Source organism: Haliotis rufescens, unplaced genomic scaffold (genome assembly GCF_023055435.1).
Source record: "Haliotis rufescens isolate VD_foot unplaced genomic scaffold, xgHalRufe1.0.p SCAF_18, whole genome shotgun sequence".
Taxonomy (NCBI): domain Eukaryota; kingdom Metazoa; phylum Mollusca; class Gastropoda; order Lepetellida; family Haliotidae; genus Haliotis; species Haliotis rufescens.
In genome coordinates this window covers 22,681,698-22,703,282 of record NW_025963868.1, presented here as the reverse complement: position 1 = coordinate 22,703,282, position 21,585 = coordinate 22,681,698, and the positions used below count along the sequence as shown (strand labels likewise).

At 41.5% G+C, this 21,585-nt stretch overlaps 1 protein-coding gene across 1 annotated transcript in view; it reads left to right on the top strand.

Annotated features, from left to right (window-relative positions):
• LOC124132883 overlaps nucleotides 1-11,444 on the top strand; it is a 56,283-nt gene extending 44,839 nt beyond the window's left edge. The window contains exons 2-6 of the mRNA XM_048398424.1: nucleotides 4,096-4,343; nucleotides 5,080-5,121; nucleotides 7,322-7,414; nucleotides 8,617-9,289; nucleotides 10,195-11,444. Coding sequence (XP_048254381.1) covers nucleotides 4,163-4,343; nucleotides 5,080-5,121; nucleotides 7,322-7,414; nucleotides 8,617-9,289; nucleotides 10,195-10,354 — 1,149 coding nt within the window. The 5' untranslated portion in view covers nucleotides 4,096-4,162 and the 3' untranslated portion in view covers nucleotides 10,355-11,444. The remainder of the gene's footprint in view (nucleotides 1-4,095; nucleotides 4,344-5,079; nucleotides 5,122-7,321; nucleotides 7,415-8,616; nucleotides 9,290-10,194) is intronic.
• Nucleotides 11,445-21,585: the final 10,141 nt, after the last annotated feature.

Below are 21,585 nucleotides of genomic sequence, written 5' to 3'. Positions count from 1 at the left end.
CCCTAAAGATAATCCACTGCACAGCGTAGTAAATAAAAAGGTGTGAGGTAAGATGAAGGATGAATGTGCTGGGACCCCTATAGCGGAGTATGTAGGATTAAGACCTAAGAGGTGTTATATAAAGAAGTCCGATAATGGAGAGATAAGAAAAGCTAAGGGTGTTAAGAAGTATGTGGTAAAAAAGCATATCAAACACGAACAGTATAAAGAAAGATTATTCAACGGTAGAACATTCAAACATGAAATGAACTCTTTAAGAAGTTACAATCATAGGATATATGGATTAAGGATGAACAAGACATCATTATCCCCCTTAGATACAAAGAGATGGATTGATAAGGATGGTGAAACTACCTATGCTTATGGTTATTTAGGGCGGTAATACTGTATCGTCGGGAACTATGAACAACGGTTTGTCCCCCCTATGTGTCATGTACACATTTCGATACAAAATTACAAGATAGTTTCTTTAAGAACTATATCCGTCATGGGTCTTAAAATAAACAAAATTCAGATTTTGTTGGGTACAGGGTTTTCATGGTCAAGTACCGTATTGATGTTTCATACACTTTTCTGGATTTCGAGTTATTTTGCAATTCATCGTTCTGATTTGGAGTCAAACGGACTGTTGTAACTATCACTTATCCCAGATTTAGACAGAAAATGACTGAAAATTCTTCGATGGTAGATCCAGAGGCGGGATTCAAGGGGTTAATTAACCCTTACCCCAACCCTCCCTGCTTTTAAAATCCACAGCCAGTAAAAACTTCCCTCGAGCTCCCCACCGATGGATCAGCCTCTGATTGTTAATAATCGAGAATAAACATATACCCAATAAAACTGACACAAAAATTCTTTTTTCAAATTGACTTCAAAATTGTATATAATGTTCGTGGTGATGATCATAAACGTGTTTTTTATTCTTTTTTGAAACGAGGACTCAGTTTCAGGACTTACTGATACTCGGCATACAGACGATTCTCAACATCTTGTCTGGTTCATTATTTTAAAGACGTCCTAAAGCTGAGGTTGCCAACCCCCTTTTGGTTCGCGGGATTCAGGGGTCTGTTTAGTGAGTGAGTGAGTGAGTTGGGTTTAACGCCGCTTTTAATAGTATTCCAGTTATATCACGGCGTGTCAGCTTAATGTGGGAGGAAAGCCCGAAGTGATGCAGGTCTCAGACGTTTACCACTTCGGTGAAACCCACGAGCACGGGTATGGTGCTGACAAACCTAGAAACATAATCAGGGCGAACCGGGATTCGAACCCACAATCATAGGTTTCTGGCGTGCCCAAGGGACGTAACTCTGCAAAGCGAATCGCGGCGCCTTAGACGACTGGGCCACCCGTGCCCCCGGGTCTGTTTAGAGGGTATTCAGTACTCACCGATGTGGTACGCGGGATTCAGGGGTGTGTTTAGAGGGTATTCGGTACTCACAGATGTGGTAGGCGGGATTCAGGGGTCTGTTTAGAGGGTATTCGGTACTCACAGATGTGGTACGCGGGATTCAGGGGTGAGTTTAGAGGGTATTCGGTACTCACAGATGTGGTACGCGGGATTCAGGGGTCTGTTTAGAGGGTATTCAGTACTCAGCGATGTGGTAGGCGGGATTCAGGGGTCTGTTTAGAGGGTATTGAGTACTCACAGATGTGGTACGCGGGATTCAGGGGTCTGTTTAGAGGGTATTCAGTACTCACCGATGTGGTACGCGGGACTCATATAAATTCGTATTTGCTATGCAGATTCAACATTTATAAGAATTTTTAATGGTGTACGCAAAAGTTTGTAGATTTACTTTTTTTCCATATTTTTACTTGAAATAGCAACCTCTTCTTGATGCTTTTGAGAGTTGTGTTGAGTAGTATTCTGGTTTCAGGGGTGAGCAAGAAAGCACTCAGAAGGGAAAATGTAGATGGTATTCGGGATTCAGGGGAGGAGGGCAGACTAACATGTAGAAAAGTTTGTCCTGCATGTCTTGTGAATAAAATAAGGGAGACCTGTCCTGCAGGATCAGGCAAGGGTTTCACGTACTGCGCAAGACCATGAACTGAATATGTGATTTTATGTAAACCATAATTGTGCCAAATATATACATAACCATGTGATCTGATTTATGAGCAATTTCCCTTCTAATTGTTGTGCGAGAGTAGTCAGTCATGGATTATATGTAATAATGATGGCTAAATTTATTTTCTTAACCAAGTTCGTTTAGTTTGTGTGGATAACTCTCATAGATGCCTTAAAAAGCTAGATAAACACAAAACCGCAATTCCAGTTTCCCTTTTCCTCCTCGCTGACATCGCTTTACCCGTACTCTCGTCCTCACTAAATCGACCTTTTCGCCTGGAAATTAAAAAAATTACACTTGGTAATTTGGTTGATAAACTAGTACACCACACGCTCACACAATAGCATTTTCCACATTTTCCACATTTTTCACACTTGCCGAACAAGGCTGGAGTTCCGGTGTTACACTTTGGCTAGACTAACAAGTCCAAGCATAGTCCAATCAAAATCGCGTAACAAACTGGACATCCGGTATGTAAACAACGTGGATTTCAACGTGCATATTTCGGTCGACTGCAGGGTTTGTGTACAGCCAACAGGGCGTCGACAGATATTTTCCAAATCTTTTCATGCTTTTTAATCAAGGTGCTGAAATGATTTGATGCATTTCGCGGGGTTTTATTACAATATAGATCTTGATTGTCGATCAGATCGTCTTGACTGGGCGCCGCCACTTTGTTTGAAGCAAATGCAAGCGATATGAGAGATGGAATCTGATTGGTCATAGGAGGGACATAGAAGGGACATAACTCGTAATAGCCACTGGTGGCACTACGACCGAGCCTGGAAATTCCAGCCTTGTTTGGTAAGGGTGGAAACCAGACTTTTATAGGTTTAACGCCATTGCCTCGGGAAGATGACACAATATCCGATTTGGAGTCTTCAAAACGCCGAGAAACACGGAAAATCAATTCCTTGTTATGTAGATGATATGCACTGAAAACAAAACACAATTGCCATCATCTCTCCACTATGACGTCACAGCAATCTGTACTTTGTAATACTATTTAACATGTTTTTAAAAGAGTTTCCTTTAATGCAGTAGCTGTGTATGATCTAATCAATGGGAGTCGAGTAATTGGGGGTACAACCTATAGTATGCAGTAGCGAACATGACAATTTGTGTCAGGACATTCTTTTCCAATATGTTATGACTACTAATTAGTGGGGGCGGTCGGGTAGCCAAGTGGTTAAAGCGTTCGCTCTTCACGACGAAGACCCGGGTTCGATTCCCGACATGGGTACAATGTGTGAAGCCCATTTCTGGTGTCCCCCGTCGTGATATTGCTGGAATATTGCTAAAAGCGGCGTTAAGCCAAAACTCACTCACGCACTCACTAATTAGTGTAGAAACAGCACTAATGTTTCGAAATCCCCGTTCAAGTCAAGATGTAAAACATTACTGGGTTTTATTAAACCATGGCAACAACACCTTTGCCCACTTAGAAATGCGGAAATGTCATCTATGTTGGTGTACACTTTGTAGATTGATTTATGTTGGAGGGACACAAATGAAATTATTGAGACGAGTTAGCCAGCATAGTTCGGGCATCAACATACATGTATATGTTTCCAATTATGTCTATCAACATTTGAATTCTGAAAATCACTACATCCTTTGCATGAAAGTGCATGAGAGAAAATATATCAACTTAATAGCCTTAAATACAGTCGCCTTTGTAGGATGTCCAGAGAAACACATTGGATTTGACTGTTCTATAGAGCAATGCTGTAAAGATATTATGGCCAAATAAAAGATGTCAGACATTTTTCTACCTAACGAGTGGAAATGCCAGTCTGGTTATCTCTGCTCGTCGATTATCTTGTCTTATGTAACAAAACGTACTGATCCGACAGCAAGCATGTCTGTGCTCATTCTGTTCATGTGTATGTATGGTGATTCATCAAATGTTATGATTTCAAACGGACACATCTCATTGCTTCCCTCAAACAATCTAATCCTTGGAACTGCTGAATTTTAAAGACGATATTCGACTGTTTGTAAGGTTTTGTTCATGATTTTGCAGAAGCAGGAGCAAATTGGCAGAATCACTCTTTTTGAAAACACGGTCAAAGATATCTTATTCAAGACAGATGAATATAATAGTGAATCAGAGAGTGATGAGAAGTGCAGGTGACAAAAGGAAGAGATGCCATTACTTGATAAGTAACAGTGACAAAATTTCCAGTGATGGCGGTTATGGCAGCTATGACAGTGACAATGATATAAAACGAGGAAGAGGAAGAGGAAGTAAATCCAGAAAGCTCTCAGTTGGTGAGTAAGAAATAATAAGTACCTGAAAAATGGTTTTACCAGGTTTGGTGGTTAATGTATACAAATAATCTGTCAGTTTTGAATTCATTCCAGTAACGTCACCACTGGCACCCTAATGTATCTAAAAAACTATTGGGATTCATTCATTCATTCAACTGACATCAGAATACATCAGTGATGAATTTTCGTCGCGTTCTGTCGCACAGCTTCAAGGTACAAACAAAACCAAGTACATCGACATTTTTGGAGAACTGATAAGTTTGTATCCAGTAATTGACATCCTGAGCATCGATCCACGCAATTGGGATCGATGACATACATCAACCAAGTCAGCGAGCCTGGCGAACCGATCCCCTTAGTCGCCTGTTATGACAAACATAGTCACCTTTTATGGCAAACATTGGTTGCTGAAGACCTATTCTCTACCCGGATATTCACGGGTACAGAAGATAAGTACTACAGTTATCTGCTGTACCGTTTATTGCATTTCCAGCACAATCTAAACACTTAAAGATTTGGACTCGATCGACAACTAGTCTATTTTGCACGTTTGAACGGAAAGCTATTTGATTTCTTAGAACATTGTGGAAAGCAGTTGGTTTACCATAATCACTCAGATTCTTCAAAAGTCACACAAAACACTTTCCTTTCATAAAGTCCTGGCAGTGGATTTAATAGAGTTACAGTAATAAAATCCGCATGTTTTTAAATGACAATCCGTTTTCGTCTCTTATAGATGACGAAAACAAGACAGACGATGGCTACCTTGAATTCATGGGTAAGATTCTTTTTATTTTCAGAGAAAGCCATTAGTAACATTATATCAAACATATCTGTATTTATTACCCACGTGGTGAAGATACAGGTGGCAAGATACTAAATCCGTACGTCACACCTGTGTCGTACAAGGTTGACCTCGTTTTATTCGTTTTATTTAGATAACCGTGACCTTTGTCACACCGGAACCACTTTTTTCATTCATAAAAAAATCGCGGAACGTCATTCTATTTGCAACTACAATGCAGAACCGAAGCAATCTCATGAAAGCGAGCGACATTTACAAACACTTTATTAAACCAAACAAGACAGTCAGTGCATCAACTTTGCTTTGCTTTGCATTGTACAGACATTATATAATCGAGCTGGAATCATTTTTTTCATTTGCAATGTACTACTACCGATCGATAGATCAAAGGTCCCACCCAACCCCTTTATCGACTTTCAATTTGATGTAACATAAAAGGATAAGCATGGTGAAATGAAGTCAGTTTTAACTATCTGGACATGCGTTGGGTGCTCCGGTTGTACCATCAGTGTCCCCTTCGAAGCGTAGTACGTGCACTGTTACGGGAGGTGTTTGTTCATGAATGAACATACACGACTGCACGACCAGACCACTTAAAGTGAACAGTTCCGATACAAATCATTCAAAAACTTCGTGGAAGTGTGCTGGACTTCTGATTTCGTGGCCCAGAACATCCCAAATGTGAACAATAACATTCCCTGGCGTCAAACACTGTGATTAGATCACGGTTGTCTTTTCTTATTCCGATGGTGACCTTGCCCTTCGTTCGAAGCTGTCACTGACATGCCAACATACTTGAGTTTGTTGATTTTAAAGTCTTCAATATCGGGTCGTATAGTTAACATGAATGCCTTTGGCGAGTACTCTGATTTCTCTCTTCCATAATGGTACGGACAGGATATAAATTCACCTGATAGATCAAGGAAACCGCAAAAGCTTGATTGCACTGCCGGGAACCCCGGCGGTGCGTGTGACCGACTGATTGTCCGATGTTCAAAGCGCGGCGCAAATTGACTTTTTAGATTTTCTAATAGTTGTCGTGCGTACTAACAACAATGCGCTTGAATTACCATATGTTGAATAAATTTATAAAATAAGATCTTGAGCCTTGATGCTGTCATGTTTGCACACACAACAGCAGGAACATGTTGTTAATGCATATGCATAGAAAAGTCAACAATGCCCATATTTGGGTATTTATCAATGTATTTAGTGTATTTACACTTACATACATATTTTGACGTGGGTAATAAATAAAATCCACACTCATTCTCGTTAGATACCATTTTTACGAAACGAGTGGACTTTCTATGGTATCTGACCGAGCGATCGCTCGGTCAGATACCATAGAGAGTAGACGAGTAATGAGTGTAGTATTCTCTATGTACGAGTCTTAGAAACGGAAAATATCTTGTTGGTACTATGGGCAGTGAGCCCCCAATCAGTCTCCTACCACCCGGTCCCTTTAGTAGTATAAGTACTACTTCTTTAGATGGAGCCTCTTATACATGTCTTCACACGTATTGCGGCACAGGCGACCCTTAATCGATTAGTGAATGTTGATATAAAGAACGATTGATAAAACTACCTTTTTGCCACATGCTGTCAGTTTGATCGTCCTCAGTGTTGTTGTTTTTGCGTCGTTATTCCAGATCAACTGCTATATATATAATATATGAATTCCATGTTTACTCTTCGTGGAAATGACTAATATGTAAACTAATTTGTGTTTGATTTGATTTTCAGTGATCTGTTCATAATTTTCTTTTTGCCGTTTACGCCCAATGGAATCTGAGACACAATCGAGACATGTTATATACATGTTGTTTATTTGTTTTAATCGCCGCGCACAGCAATCCAGCTACATAAAGGCGGTCTAGACCAGACAAGCCAGGAATTGACATCATGCACATCGATCCACGAAATTGGGAAAAGATGACATGTCAGCCGGACTGTCAACAAACCTTTATATTGTATGTGACTGCATCTGTGGTCTAGTGGTAAAGCGTCTGCCCGGAGAGAGCATGTTCGTGGGTTCGATCGTTAAAAGACGGTAAAATATAGTACTTGTTGTTACCCTGTCTGGCGCTCGGCATTAAGGTGATAAAACAAGGACTGGTCGGCTTGGAGTCAGTTTGTATAATGTAGTAGTTGTTGTGTTCCATTTTGTCAGGTCCTTCCCTAAACCCTCTGGACTTGGTTGAACAACGTGTGGCAACACTCAATCCATTCATGCCAGCTGTGTTTAACTTTCCCAAGGATAAAGGTTTGTATACTAGCAGTTTCATCGGGGAAACGTAAGTCTTAGTTACTGAATGGAATAAAGAGATCCCCTTAGTCGCCTCTTACGACAAGCATGGGTTGCTGTGACCAATTCGAACCCACATCTTAAAGGTTTGCTGGGATAAAAAAGCCATTTTGATAAAGGATGATGGGATTTCTTTTGTAGTTGGCAACAGTGATGTCAAATCACAAACCTTTATAACGTATGTGACCGCCTCTGTGGCCTAGTGGCAAAGCGTCTGCCCGGAGAGAGGACGTTTGTGGGTTCGATCGTTAGAAGACGTTAAAATATGGTACTAGTTGTTACCCTGTCTGGCGCTCGGCATTAAGGGGATAAAACAAGGACTGGTCGGCTCGGAGTCAGTATACTGTCTGACTGGGATATTCATGTTAAACTGCGGCATGGTATGTCAGTGGGTTAGCACTATAAAATCGGCATTAATCCGTACAAGCAGCCACACGCACACGAACACACACACGCACACACACGAACACGCACACGCACACATGTGCCATAAGTAATCCCTCTTTGTGCTCCCAATCCCAGTTATGCTCCCCTTCTTGCTGTTTCTTTATTTTTGCTCGGATTGGATTGGCAAAGACAAAACGTAATTTGGTAATTTTGCCAAACGTTTAAATTTGAGCTTTAGGTATATCGACGACCTGATATCGTTCAATAACCATCAAATAGCCAATTCTTTTCCACTAATTTAACCATCTGAAGAAGAAAGGAAGAGACCAGTGAGACAACCTCATCTGTTTTTTATTTAGATCTATGCATAAATATTCAGTGACAAAACACACTCCACAAGACTGTATGACTAGTTGATTACTTCAACTTTACAATAGCCACCTTTCCCTTCATGTCGAGCAATACGTCTGCAGCTCCAGTCCTTGGTGTGATATTTCACAAGTTTTGAGGTACAATCGAACATGCTCTTTCGACCAAGATGTCAAAGAGTGTCATACGACTCTTGCTCAGAAGTTGTTTGATCAATGTTCAAACAATATAGTTGGAATAGTACAGCCGACTGTTTTTGTCAGAGATTTCCGATGAATATCGAAAAGGGTTTTGGATATCTGCGCCCCGTGAGGATCACATTGTCAATCAGGTGTTAGTCCTCATCCCATCATTGTATTGGTAAACGTGATGTGGTGTACGTGTATGCGATTTCTTTTAAACAGATTCTGCTCAAGCCAAAAAGTTGAAACATACTTCACAGAATCTTGCTACAGAATTTGGTCTCACGGAAGCAGATCGTCAGCCTCCTGGCGTTCAGAACACAAAGATCTTCCTCAGTGAAGAAACAGTTCCATTGCTGTGTGTTGTATATTGTACTGACAAATTACAAGCTGACAAGAATCGTACTGCGGCTGATGCCAATGACTATGCCAGGTCGCTGGCCCGGGAACTCACACACAAAATGAGAGATTTTACAGACGAATCCTTCAACTTTCTCTGCACGGTGGTGGACGAGTCAACAAAGATCAAACGGAAACAGCTGTCTGCCACGTTGCTTCAGGAGAATCGACACCTCTACCCATATGAAAGAATGACTATGTACCAAAGAAAGTTCCAGAACCTCCAGAAAAGCCTACATTTTGTGAGGTCGGCCACAAGCGTTCCCTTCTACACTCGGCCAAAACAAGACGATATTGACAACGTTCCAATCTACCAACTGACACAGAAACAGCTGGGGTTCATGCAAGACCTTCTGAACAAAGTCAAACCGTGTTTCATAACCGGCAAGCCAGGAAGTGGGAAGACAGTCATGGCAGTGGAAATTGCAAGGCGTCTGAATCAGGATGGCGGCGCCCTGTTGATCTGTCATGATCTCACTCTCAAAGACAAACTTGCGTAAGTATTTATTAAACCGTGAGAGAATGACCTGGTGCTAACACCACTAATCATCTTTGTTTTAATATTATTATTTTATAACAAACCACAATAATATGTACCAAGTACAAGGAATTAAACATTTCAAAAACAGGCTTTTCTGGTTTGATGAATCCCATGTTTAGGATATACGATATGTATGTGTACCTGGAAGTGTTTCTGGTGACTGTGTGATGTTTATGAGTGAGTAGGGGAGTGAGTTAATCTAACTCAGTATCTGCATTATAGAGACGATTTAAATGCATGTTGATCTGTCATGATTCGGATCTTGAAGACAAACTTACGTAAGTATACATTAAACAACGTTGTGTGTGATTTAGTGTTTGTTTGTTTGTTTGTTTGTATTAAACGCTGCACTCAGCAATATTCCAGCTATATGACGGCGGTCTGTAAATAATCGAGTTTGGACCAGACAATCCAGTGATTGACAACATGAGCATCGATCCACGCAAATGGGATTGATGCATGTTTGCATCACCCAAGTCAGCGAGCCTGACCACCCGATCTGTCTAAATTGCGCTTTATATACAAAGTACAAGGAACTAAACATAAAAAATAAGGCCGTTGTTCATCGAGCCAGTCGTTTGTTTCAGCGACCGAGAACAAGTCATGGAATTGAAAGCATGTTTTGAATACGTAAAAGTTATTTTCAAAGCAATGTTTTTCATAATATTTACACAGGTTGTATAGGTTACCACGTTCGTGAACCCTCCCTGTACGAATACCAGCATTGTGCTGATACACAGAATAATCCGCTAGAACTAAATCCACGATAAGCGGAAACTGGTAGCAAACGCAATTGAAAATATGAAAAGTAGGATTATTGAGAGCGATATTTTGTATGTCACGTGTGTTTTGCTTTCTAGGAACATATCAAATTTTCCGGTTATCAGAACATGCCCTGGTGAGTTGTCACAAACAGGGTATAAACACATCGTAGCAGTGAAAGTTCAAGAGAAGGATCTTCACAAGTACAAGGATGTGGGTGCGTTGCCTGAAGGCAAGCTGTTTGTGTTCTACAGCTAAACATTCACAAACCAGCAGCATCAGAATGACATACTTTTTGAGCGTATAATGATGGACCTAAGTCTCTTCAGTTAGAGTTTTCGTTTATAGTAAGTACAGTTTTAGATACGCCTAATGTATGTCAAAACATCTAGTATATTTAGTTACTTGTTTATCAGTTGCTTATGTGCATTATAATGTTGATAAACGTGACATATTCATATATTGTAGTTAAGCTGAGAAATATTGGCGCAACTTCTGGTGCTTCAAATTAGGCCCCTTCCTAAACACGAGTTGCAAAATCTGTGTAATATAAGTTTTATAAATATAATCTGAATATTGTGTGTAGGCCAATACATCTAAGTGTTGATTGCAAATGACCAAAATTAAACAAATATCTGTAATTTTCGGATTAAACTGAAATAATATTGTCGTCAATTTCGTATTTATGTATCGTTAATGTTACATTAACTGAAACTGTTGTTCTGCTGCTGTTCTGCCGTAAAATATACAACACAATACACTTTGTTCACAAATGCATTGAATGTGTCACATGTACACTTGATCAATTTTTATTGACTTATATCTCGATATGGAGCCATTTGCGGTATCCAGGGTTTGTCATTCAAGTTGATACGAAGTTTGACGGTCAATGATGATCTTGTTTGCGTACGGTTTTCAAAAAACTTCTCCCGACACTCGGTTGTGTTTACATTCTCAGTCACTGTTCGAAACGTTGCGGGCGATTTATAGTCAGGATGCGGCTTTACATATTTGAACATTTATCGTGCTACAGTAAGATGAATCAAATGATTAAAAGAACTTTAATTACATTCATGAAAACTCTAAAGTGTATACAATAACCACAATAATATTATAGTTTACCTCCAAGGCTGTGTCAGCGATATACACAATTAAAAAGAAAAGAAACGCACAGGTAGTATGTAGTTCATTGAACCTGACTACACAAGAAATCCTGTATATAAATTGGATATATGTTATAGGAAAATGTTGGTGGACTGATATTCGACAAATCGTGCGTCAAAACTTAAACGGCATTGTTTTCACACTTGTTAAAAAATGTCATGGAGGAAAACAGTAAAGCAAAATGCACGCGCAAGTTATGGCATTCGTAACTCGTGGTAGTGGCTATAAAAAGGCAAGCATAAGCCAATAATTTGTCATTCAATTGTCAACATTTTTCAAGTTCGAAAATGCCGAGACTCGCCATAGGACATATCCAAAGAGGGGAATCGCAGTCTTCTGTTACACGCCACTTCAACGTCCACCACAGCGCCATTTGCCGCCTCTGTGACCGATACGCACAGTTCAATTCCACTGCAGCCAGTCCGAGAACCGGCCGACCAAGAGTTACCACCCCTGCATAGATCGCTACATTCGACTGTTCCACCTATGTCATGTCATCGCAATGCCACAGCTACGGAGACTGCAGGGCGCATCCCTGGATTGAGTAAGATATCGGACCAGGGGTCAGGAACCATCTTCGCGAGGCTGGAATCCAACCCAGAAGACCAGTTATCGTCCCTGTTTTGCAACAGATCCATCGACAGCGACGCTTGCGTTGGTGCCATACCTTACAGCCTTGGAATTTGAGAAACTGGAGACGAGTGTGGTTTAGCGATGAATCACGATTTCTTCTTCACCGGCGAGATGGAAGACAAGTGTTTATCGTCGTCGAAAAGAGCGTTTTGCCCCACATTGCGTACGTGAATTCGACAAATTCGGTGGCGGTCGTGTCAAGGTGTGGGAGGCCATATCCTACACCAAGAGATCTGATTGGTTGTGGTTCAGGGAAATTTGACAACAAATCGCTACATGGAATAAAATTCTTCAACCTCACCTTCTTCCAATCATTGACCGCCAGAGGGAGCTGTTTCAACAGGACAACGCTCCACCGCACACAGCTCGTGTCACGGTAGACTACCTTCATAATGCCAACATCAACGACTTGCCCTGGCCGTCGAGATCTCCAGATCTCAACTCAATCGAACACCTCAGGGATGAACTCGATCGACGTGAACGTCAACGTCAGAACACGCCACAGACACTCCCACAACTAGCCAACGCGGTACAAGCAGAATGGCGCAGAATTCGTACACTTATCCAGTCACTGCCGAGGAGATACAGAGCCGTGATTGCTGCACGGGGCGGTCACACGATCGCGAGATACTGAGTTCAGCGCAACCTTGTGGCCTTATGTGACATGACAATCAACAGTTTTCAATGCCTTTGTACAACGACAACATGTGACTATCGATCTCCACACTCTCATATTTGTATCTATGATATAAAAATAAATATATCGACCTAATTAGGTACAATAAATTTACTAAACATCGACCTGTGCGTTTCTATTTTTGCAGAGTGTATAAGCCTGTCCACCAGAACCATGTTAGTTGTCTCTCATGATAAACGTTAATAACTAGGACCTTCTAGCTTGAAAACTCAAAGGGAAGTATGCTTCACTTAATGACAGGGTATGTCAGTATTCTGTTGGAAACTCGTTTATGACATTCCTATACCCGTGCTCGTTGGGATTCACCGAAGTGATAAACGTCTGAGACCTGCATCACTTCGGGCTTTCCTCCCACATCAAGCTGACACGCCGCGATAAAACTGGAATAATGTTAAAAGCGGCCTTAAACCCAACTCACTCACTCACTCACTCCGTTCTTATACTTCGAGATGTCATCTTAATATATATGTAACTATATGTCAATATCAATCACGTTGTCAGTATTTTGCAGCACAAAATATACTACATATACATACTACACTTAATGACACATTGTTGTAAACTTTTTATTTTCATTTTTTTTATTTCCATTATGTAAATGCCCTCGTGCTGTTCCAGTGATTCTTCACAGAGTTCGTACAAACTTTGCTCTGTTTAATTTCCCATACAGTTACCAGTAGAGATTGCTGCAGAGCATCAATTGTTCCCCGCAATGTAATGTTATGTGCAGAGCAAGGAAGTGTAAGCTATGGGAGGAGAGAATTGGTGTTAAGTACAAATTGGTTGTTATTAATGTAGTTACATTTGGAAAGCACAATAAAAGAAACAGTGTCTTTAAATAGTCAGCACAAGGAAAACCCAGGCACAAAAACTGGACCTGTCAGGCAAAACTTGATATATACCCACTGTATGTACCAATAAAAAATAATTGATTCCAATTCCTATATAGATGACACAACAACAAAATTTAATGTCATTTTAAAATATGCTTCTGTCGCAAATATCAATATTTCTGGTCAAAATGTTGTTTGGGATAAATAAAACAAACTGTTTAAATAGTAAACACAAAAATTGTAATGAATCCACTGTAAATAAACTTCAGTTCAAATGTAAAAATTCACGTATTCATTAAGGGATTCCCATTCATCTAGCAGCATGTTAAGAACACCCAGTTTGGTCAAGACATCTATAAATATTGAGAATTATCTTACATATTGTGAAAACAAAGGTCATAGGTCACTTTTCTCAAAACTTCGTTTAAGTAATCACAAACACCAAATTAAAAATTGGTAGATATACAAAAACACCAACCCATTGAATCAACGTCTCTGTGAAACATGTGATGTCTCAGAAGATGAACAACACTACGCACTGTCTTACATAATACAACCAAGAAAGAGAATGACAATTCTCAATCATAATAGAGAATTTGGTACACTCTGTTAAAAGGAACAGTTCTTAATAATTTTACCAACAGTTATCCTGAAACAACTTCCAAGATCTGTTATTATATCAACAATAGCAAACAAATTCCTTGTATGTACAAAATTACCATAGTTTTGCTCAATTCTCATATTGTTTTCATATCATTCTAATACACTTGTTTTGAAATAAAATTGTTATAATGTACCTCCTTTGTGTATTGAATGTACCTGTGTTTTATATTTGTCGTTTATTGGGCATGTATTTTGTAGTTTGTGTAGTGTAATATTGCCCCTGTTTCTTCATGGAATGTTCTGCAATACATATCTCATCTAAAACATCTTTGTTGTATGATAGTTTCTTACAGTTGTGTACGGGGGCATGGTTGGCCCAGCCGCCGAAGGCGCTGCAATTCGCTATGCAGAGTTGTCTCCCTTGGGCACGCCAGAAACCTATGACAGTGTGTGTGTGAATCCCAGATCGCCCTGATGTTGTTGTTGTTGTAAGCACAAAACCCGTGCATCACTTCGGACTTTCCTCCCACATCGGAATAGTATTCAAAAAGGCCTTAAACCCAACTCACTCACTCAGTCTTGTGTACGGGTCCGTTTGGTTAACTGGGTTTGTGTTGTGATTGCTTCCAATTAAGATCTGAAGTATGTTTAGAAGAATGTTACTATGTTCAACCCAAACATCGTGAAGATATTATGCACCCGTATAATCTTTTAGGAAAATAATTGCTAACTACAGACCAACCTGTTGATTTCCTATGTATCCAGATGCAAAGAACATATACGGGTGTATAATCTCTGCCGGAAGTTAAAAAAACTGTCAAAGCAATAACCATGCAGAACCGTAAACCGCCGCATGAAACGGTATGAATCATACATTACATACAGTGAACTATTTGAAACAATATTGTGCTCAACTATGCACAGCAAGGGACATACATGGAATTATGAAGACAACTTATTACAAATTTCTCATATCAAACCCGATGTTTTACATGTGTTGTTTATTGAACAAAGTCATACTTTATAGAAACCTGGTATTTAATCGTGTTGAACAATATGTTGCAATAGCAATGTGTAGTTGAAAGATTGAGTGCGCGTGACAGGTTTGACCTAAATTCCTCCCTGGGACTTTTCTCGATGGCGGCCTGAATAACATACGATACATTGCAAAGGTAGTGCAAGAGAGCTGTTCGCGTAAGGGAGATAATCACTCACTCTCAGTGATACAGCTTGAATAAGATACAATCAACAGCATTGCAAGGTCAGTGAGTGATAAAGCTCTACACTACGCCTATAGCTAAAGGAGATAATCGCTCGATGCGCAATAGTTTATTCTTACAAAATATAGACCGGTTAACTTTAGCGAAATGAGATATATATTTTCCCTAAACATTTTTAGCTCTTTTAAAAACAAAATGAACAAATTTCATGGGTTATCTGCATTACGAAACTTTCAGAATAGCAAGACGATTTTGAAGTATCTCTTATTGCTAGGAAAGAATAGCATCAACATTTCACGCACATTATTTGTATATTTCGTTTCGGTAACTGTATGGCTTAAAATCTGATTGAAACCAACATGTCGACATACATGCTACAAAATTAAAAGGTCCCGTATACTTCCCCGCCTTCAGGGCTTGGAAGAATATCATGATGCGGGGATGTGAGTGACCATGACCAGTTCTTGAATTTATATACATATACCTAGTTTATAAGATTATTTTAGTCATGTCTTGATATCTGTTTAACCATTATGTCTCTTGATGATATCCTCATCAATAGTCTTTTTATGTAACTGAGATGTATTTCAAAAAGATGCATTGGGCAGTAACCAATTTGCCAGTTTTTATTTTAAAATCAGGCCAGACCACTTCGCGTTTTTTTGTGCTGATGTCGCAAGGTGGAAATTCAAGAAGGTTAACAAGGCACATTTTTTTCCTCAGAACACATGACATCTGATCATATACTAGAAAATGAGGTGTTGATATGTCTAAGGTAAATGTCAACACAAGTCATGAGTATTAATACGGAGGATGTATAGTACACCCTTAACAGTTTGCATGTACTATGTACAATCCTTTCCATGATTGCAGGCTGCAATAGAACCAAACACACAACCAGGCAGCATATTGGGCATCAAAGTGACTAGGTATTCCATGTTCATGATGATAAAAATGAACATTGTCATCAATTATCTCCAACTAAAAGGAGGGGCGGTCGGGTAGCCCAGAGGTTAAAGCGTTCGCTTGTCACGCAGAAGACCCGGGTTCGATTCCCGACATAGGTACAATGTGTGAAGCTCATTTCTGGTGTCCCCCGCCGTGATATTGCTGGAATATTGCTTAAAGCGGCGTAAAACCATACTCGCTCACTCACTCACTCAACTAAAGGGCTAATTCCGACAGGCATCAAAACAGAGATATTGTCAAGTCTTGGGGATGATGCTCCTTCCTTTGCCACTTTTAAGCGGCGGGAAGCTGAGTTCAAGAGGGAAAGAGAGAGCCTCGAAGATGGTTCAACATAAGGTAGACCCTCAACTGCCACCACTGAGGAAACTGTTCATGAAATTCATGATGTGATTATAGGTTATTGACGACTCACTTCACGTCGCCAATACAGTAGGCAACTCTAATGAGAGAGTTGAGAACATTCTTAGAAATGACAAAGGTTCCAGCAGGCTGGGTTACGTGTTTCCGTGTGCATTTACGTCGTAGTGAAGCACGTCCAGCAGATTTTGTTGAACGATTTGTAAACCATGGATGAATTTTGGATTCTACACTATCAGACTAACTAAAACAGTGGAAACATCTCACGTCATCTCCAGATAAAAGGCAAATCTGTTCCAACTTCAGTCAGATCATTAATAATCAATATTATGATAATCTAGCAAAGCATCGTGGAAAACTCAATAAAGCTAAAGCGGGACAATACATCAGTGCACAAATCGTGGCTGCAATGCATGAATGTGGCTCTGACCTCATTGTACATCCTCTGTGTACACCAGATTTATACATCGTCAGATTTCCACTGCTTCCTGAACTTGAGTGAGTTGGGTTTAACGCCGCTTTTAACAGTATTCAAGTTATATCACGTCGTGTCAGCTTAATGTGGGAGGAAAGCCCGAAGTGTTGCAGGTCTCAGATGTTTACACTTCGGTTCCTGAACTTGAAGAAAGAACTGTCTAGCAAGCATTATGCAAATAATGATGACGTCATTCGTACTGCGGGGGACGTTTTACACCATCAGAAGGAAGCCTTCTACACCAGTGGGATCCAGGCAATCCAGCATCGTTGGCTAAGGGTTTGTGGACCTCGGAGGGGATTGTGCTGAAAAAATAATTAGCAACCAACTCAATGATCGCAGACCATCACATTTAGGCTCAGCTACACCTCGTAATAATGTTTGTCGATCTTTAATAGCATCAGGTTTGGCTGACTTTCGTAAGAAATGAACAATGTTCAAGCGCATTGTTCGTAGCACAAAACGATGAAGTCGGTGAGATTATGTTTCTAAAATCAATAGATACACTCCTTCAACAAATATCTGATCCAGCGTGAAAACGATCAGTGGAACTAATACTGTAAAAACTCTAATGCCGTAAAAGGCGACTAAGCTTTTCGTAAGAGGCGACTAACGGGATCGGGTGGTCAGGCTTGCTGACTTGGTTGATGCATGTCATCGTATCCCAATTGCGTGGATCGATGCTCATGATGTCAATCACTTTTATTGTCTGGTCCAGACTCGAATATTTACAGACCGCCGTCATATAGCTGAAGTATTGCTGAGCGCGGCGTTAAACAACAAACAAACAAAGTTTAGGCACGCCATCAATAACGATATTTCTGACGTTAAATCTGTAGTGCGTTCTACATGTTGTTAAAGTGTAAAGTCGAATCATAAAGTTTAGCAAAATAAAGAGGCAATTTTTGAACGTAAAGCAGATTATTTATGTGAAACTGACCAAATCTTGCAAGCCATTTTGTGAAGTTTATTCAGGGACTACAACGATCTTAGCTTCTTAAGATTGGTCCGGACCATTTGTAAGTTTCGATTGTAGCTTACAATGATCTTAGCCCAAAATCGCTTTGTGCAAGCGGATGGCGATTGTAGCCGAAGCCTAAGATCGCGATCTTAAGGATTTACAATAATTGTAGCCCTCAGATCGCTTTGTGCAAGTGGACCCAGAAACCTACGTTCCTAGGTTTGTCTGCGCCGTAAACGTTTAAGACCTTCATCACTTCAGGCTTTCCTCACACATCAAGCTGACACGCCGCGATATAACTGGAATACTGTCCTAAGCAGCAAGAAACCCAACTCACTCACACACTCACACCATCATGTCCCGGCAATGAGTCGTTCTTGTCCAAAAAAACAGATGCACACATAAAATCTACATTTTTCCAGTATCACCCGCCTCCACGTTCAATTCCAACCATTAAAACGCCAACTTTGAAACGCAGAAGGTACTCCGAGCTGATTTGTTTTTCAGTCAATTCGTGTCTCATCAGTTGTGTTGACAAAGGCATGCATAGCAAAGTTCTTGTGAATTTTCACTCTTTGAAATGTAGCATGTTGACAACTCTACAAGGTAAAGCATTAAAAAGATTCATCCTAGCGGTTTAACGTTAAACTATTCACTATATGTGTGTGGTAACAGTAGTTGTCGTAGTTCTAGACCGTGACTGGAGGCAATGAAAGGAGTGGCAGCGTTTTTTATTGTTTTTTTTATTGGTAGTAGTACCAATAGTAATAGTGTTAGTTTGGGTAGTTATAGCAGTAAAGATAGTAGTAGTAGAAGCTGTGGTAGTGGTAGTTTTGGTAGTTATAGTAGTAAAAGTAGTAGTAGGAGTAGTGGTAGTTGGGGTAGTGGTAGTAGTAGTAGAAGTAGTAGTGGTAGTAGTAGTAGTGGTAGTGGTAGTTTTGATAGTTATAGTAGTAAAGGTAGTAGTAGTAGTAGTAGTAGTGGTGGTACTAGTGGTAGTGGTGGTGGTGGTGGTAGTAGTGGTAGTGGTAGTCGTGGTGGTGGTGGTGGTAGTAGTGGAAGTAGTAGTGGTGGTGGTGGTGGTAGTAGTGGTAGTGGTGGTAGTGGTAGTGGTGGTGGTGGTGGTGGAAGTAGTAGTAGTGGTAGTGGTAATGGTGGTGGTGGTGGTGGTGGTAGTAGTAGTAGTGGTGGTGGTTGTGGTAGTAGTGGTGGTGGTGGTAGTAGTGGAAGTAGTAGTGGTGGTGGTGGTGGTGGTAGTAGTGGTAGTGGTGGTAGTGGTAGTGGTGGTGGTGGTGGTGGAAGTAGTAGTAGTGGTAGTGGTAATGGTGGTGGTGGTGGTGGTGGTGGTAGTAGTGGTAGTGGTGGTGGTGGTGGTGGAAGTAGTAGTAGTGGTGGTGGTGGTGGTAGTAGTAGTAGTGGTGGTGGTTGTGGTAGTAGTGGTGGTGGTGGTGGTGGTGGTAGTAGTGGTATTGGTAGTGGTAGTGGTGGTAGTAGTAGTGGTAGTGGTGGTGGTGGTGGTAGTGGTAGTGGTAGTGGTGTTGGTGGTGGTAGTAGTGGTAGTGGTAGTGGTGGTGGTGGTGGTGGTAGTGGTGGTGGTGGTTGTGGTAGTAGTGGTTGTAGTGGTGGTGGTAGTAGTGGTGGTGGTAGTAGTGGTGGTGGTAGTAGTGGTGGTGATGGTGGTGGTGGTAGTAGTGGTGGTGGTAGTGTTGGTAGTAGTGGTTGTGGCATAGTGGTGGTGGAGTGGTGGTGGTAGTGGTGGTAGTAGTGGTGATGGAGGTGGTGGTGGTAGTAGTGGTAGTGGTGGTGGTGTTGGTGGCGGTGGTGGTGGTATTAGTGGTAGTGGTGGTGGTGGTAGTGGTAGTAGTAGTGGTGGTGGTGGTGGTAGTAGTAGTAGTGGTGGTGGTTGTGGTAGTAGTGGTGGTGGTGGTGGTGGTAGTAGTGGTATTGGTAGTGGTAGTGGTGGTAGTAGTAGTGGTAGTGGTGGTGGTGGTGGTAGTGGTAGTGGTAGTGGTGTTGGTGTTGGTGGTGGTAGTAGTGGTAGTGGTAGTGGTGGTGGTGGTGGTGGTAGTGGTGGTGGTGGTTGTGGTAGTAGTGGTTGTAGTGGTGGTGGTAGTAGTGGTGGTGGTAGTAGTGGTGGTGGTAGTAGTGGTGGTGGTAGTAGTGGTGGTGATGGTGGTGGTGGTAGTAGTGGTGGTGGTAGTGTTGGTAGTAGTGGTTGTGGCATAGTGGTGGTGGAGTGGTGGTGGTAGTGGTGGTAGTAGTGGTGATGGAGGTGGTGGTGGTAGTAGTGGTAGTGGTGGTGGTGTTGGTGGCGGTGGTGGTGGTATTAGTGGTAGTGGTGGTGGTGGTAGTGGTAGTAGTAGTGGTGGTGGTTGTGGTGGTAGTAGTGGTATTAGTAGTGGTGGTGGTGGTGGTGATGGTAGCACTAGTACTAGAATAAGTTCGCTGTGCCAGAAACCTGTGATCGTGAGTTCGAATCCCGGTTCGCCCCAGTTATGTTGACATGCTGTGATATAGCACTGTTCAAAGCCGCGGTAAACCAAACTGACGGACGAACGATCCGTGAATCCGAGTTAGAACTGGTCTTCAGCAACCCATAGTCATGAGAGTCGACTAACGGTATCAGTGGTCAGGCTGACTGACTTAGTTAATGCATGTCATCGTATCACTGTTACATAGATAGATGTTCATGATGTCAATCACTGGAGTGTCTGGTCCAGACTCGATTATTTACAGAACACCGTCACTCAGCTGGAATATTGCTGAGTTCGGCGTTAAACAAAAAAACCCACTCACTCACTCACCAGTCGACAGGACCCGCATCATCTGCTAGTCTCCGTCCTCTGACATCATCTATCAGCGTGCATCTACAGTGGACGCATCACTCCATGTCACACAGGACACTTAAACATGTTAACTCTAGTGTACACTCACTCACTCACTCGCCCACGCACTCACTGTCACAGAGGACGCATCACTCCATGCCACACAGGACTCTTAAACATGTTAACTCTAGTGTAAACTCACTCACTCACTCGCCCACGCACTCACTGTCACAGAGGACGCATCACTCCATGTCACACAGGACTCTTAAACATGTTAACTCTAGTGTACACTCACTCGCCCACGCACTCACTGTCACAGAGGACGCATCACTCAATGTCACACAAGACCCTTAAACATGTAAACTCTAGTGTACACTCACTCACTCACTCGCCCACGCACTCACTGTCACAGAGGACGCATCACTCAATGTCACACAGGACTCTTAAACATGTTAACTCTAGTGTACACCCACTCGCCCACGCACTCACTGTCACAGAGGACGCATCACTCCATGTCACACAGGACTCTTAAACATGTTAACTCTAGTGTACACTCACTCGCCCAAGCACTCACTGTCACAGAGGACGCATCACTCCATGTCACACAAGACCCTTAAACATGTAAACTCTAGTGTACACTCACTCACTCACTCGCCCACGCACTCACTGTCACAGAGGACGCATCACTCAATGTCACACAGGACTCTTAAACATGTTAACTCTAGTGTACACCCACTCGCCCACGCACTCAC